General features: G+C 39.7%; 1 protein-coding gene across 1 annotated transcript in view; it reads right to left on the bottom strand.

Annotated features, from left to right (window-relative positions):
- PLG (plasminogen) overlaps positions 1-13,930 on the bottom strand; it is a 51,949-nt gene extending 38,019 nt beyond the window's left edge. Inside the window, exons 1-6 of the mRNA XM_031012217.3 lie at positions 13,014-13,930; positions 8,818-8,953; positions 7,554-7,660; positions 4,161-4,275; positions 2,223-2,362; positions 434-554 (exon numbers count right to left, since the gene is read on the bottom strand). Of these exons, the coding sequence (XP_030868077.1) occupies positions 434-554; positions 2,223-2,362; positions 4,161-4,275; positions 7,554-7,660; positions 8,818-8,953; positions 13,014-13,062 (668 nt within the window). The 5' untranslated portion in view covers positions 13,063-13,930. The remainder of the gene's footprint in view (positions 1-433; positions 555-2,222; positions 2,363-4,160; positions 4,276-7,553; positions 7,661-8,817; positions 8,954-13,013) is intronic.
- Positions 13,931-14,229: the final 299 nt, after the last annotated feature.

Genomic DNA, 14,229 nt, shown 5'->3' with positions numbered 1-14,229 from the left:
CTTGAATCTTATTGGTACAAAGGGAAAAGAAAGACAAGGAGTAAAGAGAAAAGGAAAATATTTGGAAAATACACCAGCAACATGTGTGTGTGTATTTCTGAAGACAGATGTTAATGTATTCATTACTGACATTAGTGTTTGAATGTGTGTGCACATCAGCTGAGGATCTGGTTATTCAAATCAGATTCAGAGGGTGTGACATTCTGGATTTCTAACAAACTCTCAGAAAACATCCCTGCTGCTGACCCATGGACCATATTTTGAGCAGCAAGAATGCGTATTTCACTTGCAATATTGTGGGAGGAGGTTAGCTTTGAAATTAAAAACATCAGGCGTTCACTTCTTGAGGAATGCTAAAATATCTAAATGACAGCAAATGTCTGATAGAGCTGCAGAGCCTTAAACATGGAATGTTTTTCCCAGTGAGACTTACTTGGAAGGAATGTATCCGTGAGCGTGTGGGCTCTGAGAGTCCCAGGCCTGGCATTCCAGCCCAGACATGGTCTTGGAAATTTTGCCGTCATAGTTTTCTCCACTGCAATGCATACATTCCTCTGGACAGAGTGGGAAGGAAGGACAGAGAGGAAGAAGAAAACTGAAATGGATGAAGCAAAATAGAGAGTAAAAACCAGAATCCTACTCACTTAAGTGCGACTTGCCTCTCATTCCGATGTAATTCACAACAGGCATTTGGCAATAAAATTGGCAATAAGGACTCAGGATTTTCTAGCATAATCCAAATGTCATTTTCCTTTTAAAGCGTAACATTCACATATTTTAGTCAATACTCCCTCAACTATTGTAGTCATGACCAAGTTCAGAATTTCCATGATGCCATGTCCTTAGACCAGGATGCACAGGCCAGTGGGGAGCCAAGGGTGCATATATTCCCAGGAGTCTACGTTCTCCATTAGGAGTTTTCAATATTTGGCATCTTCATTTCAATAATGATCTTTAAAACTTTGTATGAAATTATTCTGATCATTCTGCTGACTGCTGAATGACCTGGCACCGTCTCAGGGTTTTAGTCTGGAGTTTTTGTTTATGCTCATGGCCTCACGGAGAACAATATTCACCTGAAGTGACAGCGCTTCTCTTTTTATGTTGTTGAGAAGCATGATTGGCTCTTTTTTGCAAAATTATTCACCAACTTAAACTTTGATTCAGAATTATTGAAGTAACGTGGTGAGGCAGAGTAATATGTGACTTAAATTTTATGGAGTACTAAGGAAAACGGGCAGACTTAATATAAAAGTGATGCATTGGTGGTGCTTAAGGGCAAATACCTATAACATGGTGTACAAATAAAGGATCCCCGTGATTCAAACAGGTGGAAGTGATGGGAGAACTGAGTTGTCACACAGTACCATATCCACACTGTCACACAAATCTCACCTTTATTTATTCCCTTTTGCACTAATGTAGCCAGAAATGTGAAATGATGACAGTTTTTTCAGTAGGATTAAAAAAAAATTTTTTAGCATTGACCTTTGAGGTGCACTATTAAATTGCTCAGTCCATTCAAATAATGGATTGCTGATTTAAAAACTGGTTCCTTGCTTAGCTTCAGCAAAACAGCAAAGTCTACCACATTAAATATATATTGTTTATTTGATTTTTATTGATTTTGTTGTTTTATTTTAACTACTTAATTGCAAATCTGTCTTGGGGTTAACACTGTGTAAGAGTTGTAAGCATAAGAAGTTTGTACTTAGAGTTTAGATGTAGTTTTATATTTGTACATGTTGATGTAACATTTTAATAAAAATAATTCAGGTCTGCTGGGCATGGTGGCTCATGCCTGTAATCCTAGCACTTTGGGAGGCTGAGGCAGGCGGATCACCTGAGGTCGAGAGTTCAAGACCAGCCTGACCTACATGGAGAAACCCTGTCTCTACTAAAAATATAAAATTAGCCAGGCATGGTGGCACATGCCTGTAATCCCAGCTACTTGGGAGGCTGAGGTAGCAGAATCTCTTGAACCTGGAGGCGGAGGTTGTGGTGAGCCGAGATTGCACCGTTGCACTCTAGCCTGGGCAACGAGAGCAAAACTCTGTCTCAGAAAAAAAAAAAATTCAGGTTAATTCTGGGGTTTTGCTTCTTTCCGAGAGGTGAATACGTTACTCAATTATTAATAACATCCCTGTGGGAAGGGGCTTTACAACAAATTATTTTACAGGTGAAGGGCAGAAATGAAAACATTTTCTAGAGCCACTCCTGACCTTCACACTCAAGAATGTCACAGTAGTCATATCTCTGTTCTGGATCAGTAGTATAGCACCAGGGCCCCTGCGGATCGTTGTCTGGATTCCTGCAGTAGTTCTCCTCCAGTCCCTCTGAGGGGTGTGTAGCAGGTGAGAATCTGGGGAGGATGGAAAAGAAGCATTTAGACTATATTCTAAAAATCAGCTTGCTATTAGCAAGGCAGAAGGAGATGCTCTCGATTCCCATCTGAGATTGTCATCCAAATGCATTTCAGCTGGGTGCTGCAGCATTTGTGTGGTCAGATTTTCAATTTCTCTATTGATAGGCTGCTTCTGGCACAGTAGCTAATATTACCATTGCTACTGTGACAGCCAAGTCTTAGACAGAGAGCCAAAATATTTTTATTGCACAGTCAGGAGAAATATAAAGGCCTCAAAAGCCTGCCATGGTCTTAATTCATTCCAAACACCTGCTTTTGTCAGTTACCGTTTTCTCTGTAAAAATTTTTGTAGTTAATACCATTTTGTCCATGTGAACTATCTGCCAGGAATTCCACTAACATCTTTCCACACATTCTCTCTTTTAGTACTAATAAAACCATTTGAGGAAGGTGTTATTATCCCTATTTTACAGACGAGAAGACTGAGTGGCAACGTAAAACAAAACAAAACAAAACTTGCCTAAGTGTAAATAGCTATGAAGAAGCAGATCAAGAATTCAAAGTTGATCTGTCTGATTCCAAAGTCCTGGTTTTCTCTGAAATGCAGCTTGAATTATTGGGGATGGAGGAGGGATTTAAGCTTATTTTCAGTTCTAGAGATGAGTTGCTGTATAGAGACAACCATTTAGATGAAAATCACAAGACTTACAGTCTAGAAAGGCAGGTTTTATTTCTGGTTCTTCTGTGAACCTATTTGGGATAACCCCCACCCCCTGAGACCTCAGTTCCCTCATAAAGATGAGCCTAGACTACCTCATAAAAATGGCCCAGAGTGTCTCCATGGCCCCCGATAGTCTCTGACTTTGCCATTTGGTTGAATCAGTTTTCATTAACTCACGGGGAATATTTGATCTGCTCATCTCATAGGGATATAGCAAAGGCAATTTGTTGAGTGTTGGGGGAATGGATAAAGGTGAGTAACAAGCACTAAGTTCCTATTTGATAAGCGTCATTACTGAGAACTTAATGCCACCTAACACCAAACTGGGAAAAGTACAAAAAAATGCACTAAAATAAATAATAGGCAAGTTGCGACATTTGAATTTCACGTACCTTCATTTTCATTTTTATATTTTATTTACTCTTTTGCTCCACAATTTGAGTCGAACATGTGATGAGAGTTCTAACTTGATATGCTTACTTCAGTCCCAAACATAGTCATCTTTGATCTTTTCTCAGATTTGGCCTAAACCTCATAGTTTCATTGATTTTTTTTAAACTAGGCATTCTTCTATGTTCTAGGTCTTCAAGAAACCTCCATACCCAAGAAAAAATAGAAAGCAACCATGTTCGACTATGGTGCCAAAAATAGTTGAAAATCGACATCAGAAAGAGTCTTTCTATCTGCTTATTCACATATTCTGGTTTGAATTAAAAGTGATGAAATTATCCTAAATACAGTTGGCCCTCTGTATCCGTGGGTTCCAGATCCACAAATTCAACCAACTGTGGATGGAAAAGACTTGAAAAAGATGACAGAAAATAACAGTATGACAATAAAACATAATACAAATAAAAACAATACAGTATAACAACGATTACATAGCATTTACATTATATTAGGGATTATACAAGAGAAGGTATGTAGGTTATATGCAAATACTGCACCATTTTATATAAGGGACTTGAGAAGCATGGATTTTGGTAGCCACAGGGGTCCTGGAACCAATCCCTCACAGACACAGAGGGACAACTTTACAGTAGATGAACACAAAGATGAAAGGGAAAGTCTTACCTAGGTCTGTGGGGAGAAGTGGAACTCCATTTTTGACAGGTGATGCCATTTTTTGTTTTGGACATCGTCCCTCTGTAGTTCTTCCCATTCCCAGTCTTGCACTCTGAGAGATACACTGAAAGGAAGTCCACACAGTGGTCAAAGTCTTTCACAAGACACCACATGAAGGTCTGCACAGCATAGTCATGTTGAGAAAAAGATCTCATGCACTAGACCCCCTGTTTCTGCTTTCTAAAAGATCATCTTTTGCATCTGCAAAAAGGCTGCAGTAAACTGAGCCATTCCATACTTTGATTCATGTATTCAAATGCTACTTATGAGCTCTCTGTGTATCGAGCCCCACCAGGATGCTGGGGACACATGGGGCACAGTGCAGCCAGAGGCTTGGCCGTCATGGAGCTTACATTCTAGTGGAATCAGGCAGGGGGGTTACAGGAAATATTCAAGGAAACAATATAAAATGAGATCACTTAATGATGATACATATTACATACATGATAAGACAGAGTGAGAGAATGGGGAAAGGGCTTTTTAGATGGGGGAATGGCAGGCTTTTCAGAGGCTGAAAGAGATCCAACCCACTTCTACTTCTTCAGCCTCCCAGTGATATGAAAAAGAAGTGCCAAACAGGGCTATAAAATTGTGGTCTACTGTAAATGGTTTGCAGTAAAAGTTCTCAACCAGCTTCCACTCAACCAACTCACCACTTAGACAATGGGCCCTCTCCTGTGTTTAAAACAGTCCGGTGCCCACCTGGGTCCACATGCAGCTGGCAGGTGTTTGCTAGTGTGCCCACCCATGTCTGTTCCCCCCACGTGAGTTACGTGCTTACAACGAGTCATTTCTTTGCATTTTCCAACTTTCTTGCATTTATATTTAATTAAAGATGATCTAAACTGAAAAATGAATGTGAAAAGAAACAAAGCTCTTTTTTGTTTGGTTTTTAACTAAATTAAATGTTTTTAACAAGTTGAAACATGAATCATTTAAAAAATTGCTATCAAATCCACAGAGGGCAATCCACTCATATAGTTGACTATAAAGCTTGAGGAGGAATTCATAAAAATCTAAAGGTTTTACACATTCAGATTGATTAATAAATGTCAAAATATGGTCCACTTCAAAAATAAGGAAAGTAATTATTGTAGATGTTGCACTAGAGCATAGTTTATGCAGGAAATACACTAGAGACCTTCTACTGGTGACCCCATATTCGAAGAAGAAAAGCCTCTGCTCTACATCAAAAGGTGTCAAGTACACTTGTGTTTTCAATGAAAATATAAAATGTTTAAGGTATATTTGCACCATCATTTAAGGTTACCCACTTTAGCCATTTTTTAATTAATTGATCAATCACATGGGGAAAGTACTCCTAACATACCTACAGCAAACTAATGCTTTTAACCCAATACTACGTATTATGATTGCAAGTACATCTTCATTGGCACATAGTATTACAGTAGACATAAGACACTCATCAAAAGTGTAAACTCAAGGTACTTTGTGAAAGGGAGGTCTAGGGGTCAAGGAAGATTTGCAAAGGACGTGATGATTGAGCTGACACCTAGGAGATAAGAAGGAGCTGGCACAGCAGGACAAAGGTGAAGAAGGTCCCAGGCGGGAGGGTGTGTGCTTGGGGTGGTGAAGGAACAGAAGTAAGGCCAGTGTAGAAAAGTTTAGCAAGCCAAGCAAACAGCAGCTGGGGTTTACTTAAATAATGCTGGGCCCTAGCACATTTGGGAAGTCTTTGGGTCTTATTTTAAGGGCACTAGGAAGGGCTTTAAACAGGGAAGTTACATTTCTTAGAGATCATGTGTACAGCTACAAGTAGCCCCAACCAGTGGTGATAGGGTCTTGGACTTGGTGAAGGCAGTGTGGCTGGTGGCAAGTGGCAGAAGTAAATGTGATCTAACACTGACTGTTCCTGGCAAAACCCTGGCAGGTAAGTTAGTAGCAGGTCAATATCCCACAGCAAAGAAACAAGGACCAAAAAATGACTGACTTTTGACTTTTCACTTCTTTTTTTTTTTTGTATGTACCCACCAGAGTTTATATAACCTTTTGCTCCCTTCTGTCACTTTGAAAACAAGCAAACTAAGCCTTCAAACTTCAGACTTCAAACTCAACCTACAGTCATTCCCATGTTCCTTCTGGTTAACAATTTACAAATGACATATTTAAATGTTAGCATTTTGTAGAGAGAATCAGGAGAATCAGGGTTTTTTTGTTTTTTTTTTTTTTTTAAATCTGGTACAATTAGGTGATCCTATTTAGTTTACCGTTTGCTTGCTACTTGTAAGAACTAATAACTTCACCAGATAAAGTTTAGATTTAATCTGCACTTTAATCTCAAGAATTCGAGATAAATAGTGGTAAGGAAGAAAGTACAACGCGTACAGCTAATGAAACCCAGGAAGATGAGTCAATGCATAGAAATAATTCCAACCCAAATAAATACTATTTAAAATGCTACTTAGAGTTTTGCCGTAATACTAGACACAATATGGCAAATCATCCTCAAGAATACAAGAACTAAGGTGTTTCCAGTCCTCTTTAACACCTGGGATGCAGAATGTTTGGAGAGCTAAATTGTTACTATTAACGGTCTTAATACCTGGCCACCAACACAGTAGAGGAAACAGTTTTTAAAGTGTCATACATCCCTTCAAATATTTATACTTGATGGGATATGCTTAATGGGAGCATAGTTGATGGGAAATGCTTAATGAAACATTTGCACATCTAAAAAGGCATGCAATTTCTATTGAAATCCTGTCTGCCTCTTATTCTAAGCAGTGGGACTATTGACCCACATTTTAAAATAAACTATAGAAAAGGAACTGTAACTTTTACACATTTTTAAAAGACAACATTTCAGAAATCTGAGAAAAATATAGACCATGTCCCCCAAAATGTGAAAAATTTAAGAGTAAAAATAAGATTTGTGTCCCAATCTAAATGTTTCTGAGGATTAAAACACCTCAGTATTTCTGTTTTACAAGGCTTCGTCCAGATGTTAGGGCCCAAGGACCATGGTCACCCTGCAGAATAAGAAGCCAAGACCAAAAGGAATGCTTAGACTTCCCATCTCCTTGTTAAATATAAAATAATATTTTAAAAATCTTATTTTCAGGGTCATAGAGGTAGAAGTGATTTTGTAAATCTAATCCTTTCATTTTTTGAACAAAAAAAAATTAAATCTAAGAGGTGAAGTAATATACTCAAGCTGACATGGTTAGTTAGTAATCAAATCCTGTCCTAATTCAGAATTCAATTTTATAACACCATAGTGCCTTCCTCCTCTGGTCTCATAAATTGAAGATAGAATAGAGAAAGAGGAAGAGTGGGAGGATGGGGAGGACAGTAGGAGGAGGAGGAAGAAAATGTACTCACCTTTCTTTTCAAATAAAACTACATCTCTCATCCTAACGATTATGGAGGACTTCCTGTTTTCAGCCATTATCACACATTGTTGCTCTTTACTGTGATATTGGAATGCCCTGCAGAACGAAGCAGGAAATCCAATAAGTATTTTTCTTTATTTAAAGAAAACAAATGTTTATTAATAAGTGAGACATGCGAAAGATCATTGAATATCTTGAGGGACCAGAGAGCTCAGAATTGCTGCCTCTTTCAGTTATTTGGGCATGGCATCGATGAAGTACTGAACAAAATACACCAACGTGGCAGCAAATCTTATCTGCCCTTACCTTCCCTCCCTCATAATTTTCTCTTTCTTCCTGTTTCAACTGCTTTACTTCTTCTTCACTCATCTTCTTAATTTTTGTTTTTGGGTTGGAAAGAAGCAACTCTGGTTGCTTTGAACCCATTCACCAAGATAGTCCGTCTCCATGACCTCCCAACTCTGATCAGTTCCCCTGAACCTCTGCTCCACATTCCGCCCCGCCCTGGCCCCTGACCCCTCCCATCTCCATCCCGTGGTCCTGCTATGGGTGCTCAGTCCGGAATCCATAGCTACCTTCCCAAGCCCATCACCTACACAAAGTCTCTGCTTTAGTCAACTTGATCTCTTAATGGTCCCCCTCAGAAGGTGCAGGGCCGCATCTTCCCCTGCCTTCCTGGTGCTTGTCAAGAGCTCTCTCAACTCCAAACCCAGCTCAGTTCCCACCTCCTCCCTGAGCCTTCTCTAGCTGCCTCAACCTTAGGCACTGTTCTTTCTTCTGGATCTGGGTAGAGCATGCATTGATTATGCCTGTACCTCACTTGGGCTGTCTTTTTTTTTTTTTTAACATTATATCCAGTTTCTTTGACTACACCTTAAATACTAAAGGGCAGGCACTGGATCTTGTAGCTATAAGTCATTGCTCAGCTCTATCTAGGACACTTTCATTCACCTGATCCTCAACAAACATTTACTGATGATAATGTTGAAAACTGGAGCTCAGAACAATAACTGCTAATGTTTGTGTCTGGTGTAAAAACAAATAGCTTCCTTTTAGGGTATTTTTCTAACAAAGACTCCAATAAACCTTAACAAGAAGCTGTTAGTGTGGCTTCACATACTATGAGTAAATATAGTTCCAAACTCTGGCTCCATAAATTTCTCTTTCCTCTTAAGTCGTTAATAAATTTGTGAGTAAATTACTTGCCATCTGAATTACAGATTCCTGCGTAGGTGCAACGACAATGGAAATACCTGCAGGTGAATTCTTTGTCCTCCTCACATTTTGCTGCACATTCTTCTATACTTCCTGCCCCCAGCTGCTTCTTAGTGACACTGAACAGTGAAGCCCCCTGGGTATTCACATAGTCATCCAGAGGCTCTCCTTGACCTAGAGGTGGGAGATCCAAGTGGAATAAATGGTCAGTAAATCAATGCCAATGTCTAATTGTCATGACTTCCTTTTAATCTATTTGGTTAGCATTAACCAAATAAAACTTTCTGTTTACTGGAAGTAGAATGGGTAGCTATGAATCAAAATGTTTAGTTAAGAACACACAGTCGGGCATGTGGACATAAATAAAGATGGCAGCTAAAGACACTGGGGACTACCAGAGAAGGGAGAGAGGGAGCGAGGCAAGGGCTGAAAAACTACCTATTTAGTAGGTATTTAGCTCACTACCTGGGTGATGGGATCATTTGCACCCCAAAGCTCAGTGTCATGCAATTTAGTTATGTAACAAACCTGCACATGTACCCCGACTCTAAAAGTTGAAATTATAAAACAAAGAAAAACAGTTTCATTAACAGATTTCAAGATAGTAAAAGATTAACTGGATTGACAAACAGGTTAGAACTATGGAACCACTACTATGTTACCATATTAGTGGATATAAATCCTTAAACAAGAACAAATTTTATGTTTGCTATCGATTGTGCCATGTCATGAGAGAAGAGTAAGGCACCATCAGTGGCAGTTGTGTTACCAAGATTGATGTTGATTTGTTCATCCCTGGGTAGAAATGGAACTTGGAGGCCATTGTTTGATTTCCTACAATATGCGCTTTGGTTCTGACACTGTCACTTGAACCAGTGGGAAGCATCCTCTGAATGGTCCCTCCTTGAGATACATAAATTTTGGTGCATAGATGATGGTGGAAATAAACAAGAACTGAACTAAATTATGTTGCCACCTTGGACAAAAATTGGGCAAAACACTGGAGGGTAAGAAGCTCCCCAACAAAGAAGGCCATTTTTGTACTGGGCTTATGACAGTCACACAACACTACTAATTGGGGAGAAATCAGTTTTTCCAAGGTGTTGACAGGTATCTGGATTTCGAAGGAAATTGTAAAAAAGCAGAACCTGGGACAAATACTGGTCTTGGTTTTTCTTTGAGATCAAATCTGAGACAACGAATCTGTCCGAAAGATGCTTTCTGCCTGGTCGTGGCAGAGGGTGGCCAAGGGGGCCTCAGCTGTGCTCCCACCACAAGGCTACAGGGTATCCCCTTGTCCTGAGGCTCTTCCGGACATCTGGCTGAGCTTTGGTAGCTCTATTCCAAGCCTGGAGATGCCAGCTCCATCCTTGGCACAGAATGCTAGTGATTTGCACAGGGGTGAGAGGACAAAAGAGGCTAATAAAATGAAGACAGCCAAGCTCCATGGAATTAGACAACAGGACAACCTTGACCACTTTGAGGGGCGTGGTGGGGGCCGCAGGCAGAGGGAGTGGGTTACAGAGTGACTAGGAGAGCAGTGGAGGCTGCAGCAGGAGACAAGCCTGGCTCTGAAGACAGCGAGCCCTCCAGGGAACATGCGGTCAGGGGAGGTTCTGAAAGATGACACACTGCAGAGCGCATTGGTTTGTATGCTGATGACAAGTATCCAGTAGGAAAGCAAATGAACAGATTCTCATTCTCAGAAAGGCCCGTCCTGACCTCCTGAGGGTACACAGAGCACAAGGGGCAGGACAGGGAGGCGGATGCACGCTCATCGATTCATGCAAAGTCCTCGGCCAAAGTCCCCCTGCTCCCCACCTCTGGGACTTTGTCCTTCCTCAATTTAAGACATTCCGGGCTGGAAAAATGGATTATTGAGCAGGAGTTGGCTGATGCATTCTAAAGCTAATCCACTAAAAAGCACTTGAGAGATATATCAAAAGATCACAAAGAAATAGATGCTTTAGGCCCATATCCATGTCTTTATCCCGCACTTTCTGCCAACTTGAACTCTCATTTTCAAGAAGAGTTGTGTTTTGGTTAATTCTATATAGCTCACAGTGTGACTTCAAAACACACAATAAATCCACAAAGTGTGTCCTACAGTGAGTTCAGTTAAACTTTCTGAAGAGTTTTTTTGAAGTATAGCAGAGCAGGCTACAATTGATATTCAAAAAAAGAAAACTTCCATTTATTTCCTCCTTCAATTAAATTCTCTGTGTCACGTTATTATGCTTCATAGCGCATCGCTGCTGAGATCCCCTCCCCAGCTCATGTCCCTAGGAAATATCCCAAAACAGAATCAAACTTTTTTCTTTTCAATTTGAAATAATTTTCCCCCATTTTTTTTTCTCTTATTCACCTCTAGGACTCATATGGCAATAGGATTTGATAGGGCTTATTTGCTGGCAAGGAAACATCAAACAAATCTTTTAGTGGAAAAATACATTTATATTATAGGCAAAATGCAGATGTACATTGCTACTGATGCAAATGTATTTTATTAATGGTGTGAGAATTTCTTCCTCACTGTGGTGTGTGAATGTGTATGCATATTTGCATGTGTAAAAGACTTAATTTGTGAAATGGAAGATGTCTCTCCACTTCCCACTAAGCATGGCTATAAAAGAAACTTTTTCCTCTCCCCGGGCATTGCAGAACACTGGAAAGATGATACATCCACAGAAAGCCTGGCTTTCCAAAAGAGCTTATGAGAGAATGTGCCCACCAGGTTGGTTAAAACATATGTTAATCCTGTGGCAGAGAAGTTTGATCTAGCCTTTGGGTGTAGCCCACTGAATAAGTTCATAGTGATCTATATCCTAGTTTCCATGCATTGAAATATAATATTCATACCCCCCAACATACATCAATTTCTTACAAAAATTTCTTTAATTTTCTCCTGCTCTGTATTTTCTTTGATAGCTCCTTGAATGGCTTCCACTAAATTCAAATGTATTTGACTCTAAAGTGCAACTTGTAAAATTTTATCTGGTAATTTATAGATTGAATTTCAAGCGTACATTATTTACATGAAGAACTACTAGCAAATCGTATGATTCTGTTTGTATGAAATGTTCAAAATGGCAAAGATATAAATACAGAAAGTAGATTAGTGGTTGCCAGAAGCTGCAGATTGGGGGTAACAGCTAAGGAGAGCGGAGTGTGTTTTTGGGGGTATGAATAGTTTTAAAATTTATTCTGATGGTGGCTAAACAACTCTCAATATATTGAAATCCATTGGATTGTATGCCTAAATGGGTGAATTCTATATGTTAATTATATCTCAATAAAGCTTTTTTTTTTTTTGAAAAGAAAAAGAACTACTAGGACATGTTTAGAATATTCTTTCAAAGGCTTAAATAAAGCTGAAAAGTGAGAAGAGCCCTAGATTCCTTCTGGGAAACCTGGCTTAAATCCAGTTTTCTTTATTTCCCAGATCTGAGAATTTGGTCACTGAGCAAATAACATGATTTTCTTAAGTCTAGATTTCTTTGTTTATAAAATGAGGATGAATATGCTACCCTACCTATACCACCAGCTAAATAAGCTAGTATTTGTAAAGGACACACACTCACACTCACATTCACACACAGGTATGTATGTATGTGTAACAATGTAGGGACCTAACCCAAGCACTAAGTGAGTATTTGTTGATCACTATCTGCACACAGCATCTGGCAAATGGATGCGTGTGATTTTTCCGGGGATAAGAGGCAAACGTATACTGATGGAAAGCCTTCCTCAGGCCATAACAAAGGGAGAAATGCTGAGTCCCCGACCCTGCCGCCACCATGAACTGGTGAGAGAACAGAATATATTCAAAGAGATATTTCACTGTTTTAACTTGCAAGTGAGGGGAGCATGACACCGTAACAGAGATGATATAAATTAGTCAAACTGAGAACCAGGCAAAGAGCTTAGCCGTCCTTTGCATAGTTAGCTAAATTGGCTCTTTTTCAATTAGACTGGCCATTATGTGGGTGTACTCATTTAGATTTGAAAAATCACCCATTATTTTCTCTGCCCATTCATTCCAGCACCCTGACAATCTTCACAGGAAAATTAAACTTATTTCTTGAAGAATTCCTCAATCTTATACAAGATTTTCAACTGGGAATTTCATGAATCAAAAATTAAATGAATTCCACATAAAGCCATGGCATGTGTATTTTTACTACATTGCGGGAGAAAAAATAATTATTATAATTTAAAAAAAACTATGTCTTACCTGATTTCAGAAATAAAAGAAGTAGAAGAACCACTTCCCTATGTTCCATTTTGGGACTGGCCAGCAGTGCCCAGAAAGCGTGTCCCAATCCCAGGATGTTGTTGACTTACATGAGAGTAAACGCATCCACAAACCAGATAGTCAAATTAAGTTAATGATTCTCTCAGAGACCCATGCCACTGGCTCAGCAGGGTTCAAACATTACCTTGAATAAAGGGTCCTTACAAAATGTTTGAGGGTGGAATCTGCAATAGATGCTGGGAAGTGGTGAAAGCAATCTCCCCCCTTGGCTGCTCCACGCTGCCTTCATGTCTCCTTATTCCTTCCCTCACCCTTGTACTTTATCTCTCGCAATTAGTCTTCTTTCCTTCCCTCTTCTTTTATTGCCTTTCTTTTGGAGAAAATGAAATCATAAAAGTATCTCACATTTGCTGGAACATTCCATGACGAGACCCTCTGCCAAGCGCTGCACGTCCGTAGCCTCCCTCAAGCTTCCCAACAGGCAGGGCTGTTCTCATTCCTGCTGTACGAGGGATGGGGCTGAGGCCTTCCCCAAGGTTGTGTCGCTACCCAGGGGTGCAGCTGATAGACAAAACCCTTTCAGGTCTTAGATGACAAACTTAAGTTAGGTGTAAACGTTAATATCTCTACATCCTACACCAAATGACATAGAAATTACGACATAAGTGAAAGTATCTTATTATCTTCAAAATTTCTTTATTCCCAGTGAACTCACATGTTTTCTGTAATTATAAATTATGTTATAAGACATCAATCTTTCCCCCAAAAGAACGTATGGCATATTATTATATTCTCATTCTCATGAAATAAAGCAAGACTGGTAGCATTAAGTGGAAAGCATCTATCTTAATTTTAAATGTTGAATCTGTACTTTTCCCTGGCTTAAGTCTAGAGCACGCAGGTAGTGTATATGCTGTAAAATACAATCTGCCATGGGACTCATGCAAGGAAGGAGCCCTGAGCCTGAATGTTATTAGCTTCTCTGTGCATCGGTCTCTATTTGCGCATGTTCCATAATTCATCTCCTTCCAGAGCTTGCCAAAAGTGTCCCGCTATAATCTTTCTCTCTCCCATGTTGACACAGGTCAAATCCTTGAACTCTGTTGCCCAAATAGCTTCAAGCACATCTGCTTCCACTGAAGGTTGAGCCAAAGGTTAGTCTCCTCCCCCTCCACTAGTGGTGGCATGAACCCCC

The sequence above is a fragment of the Gorilla gorilla genome, chromosome 5 (genome assembly GCF_029281585.2).
Source record: "Gorilla gorilla gorilla isolate KB3781 chromosome 5, NHGRI_mGorGor1-v2.1_pri, whole genome shotgun sequence".
NCBI classification, from domain to species: Eukaryota; Metazoa; Chordata; class Mammalia; order Primates; family Hominidae; genus Gorilla; species Gorilla gorilla.
Note: the sequence above shows the minus strand (reverse complement) of the source record. Positions and strands in the feature narration are given on the sequence as shown.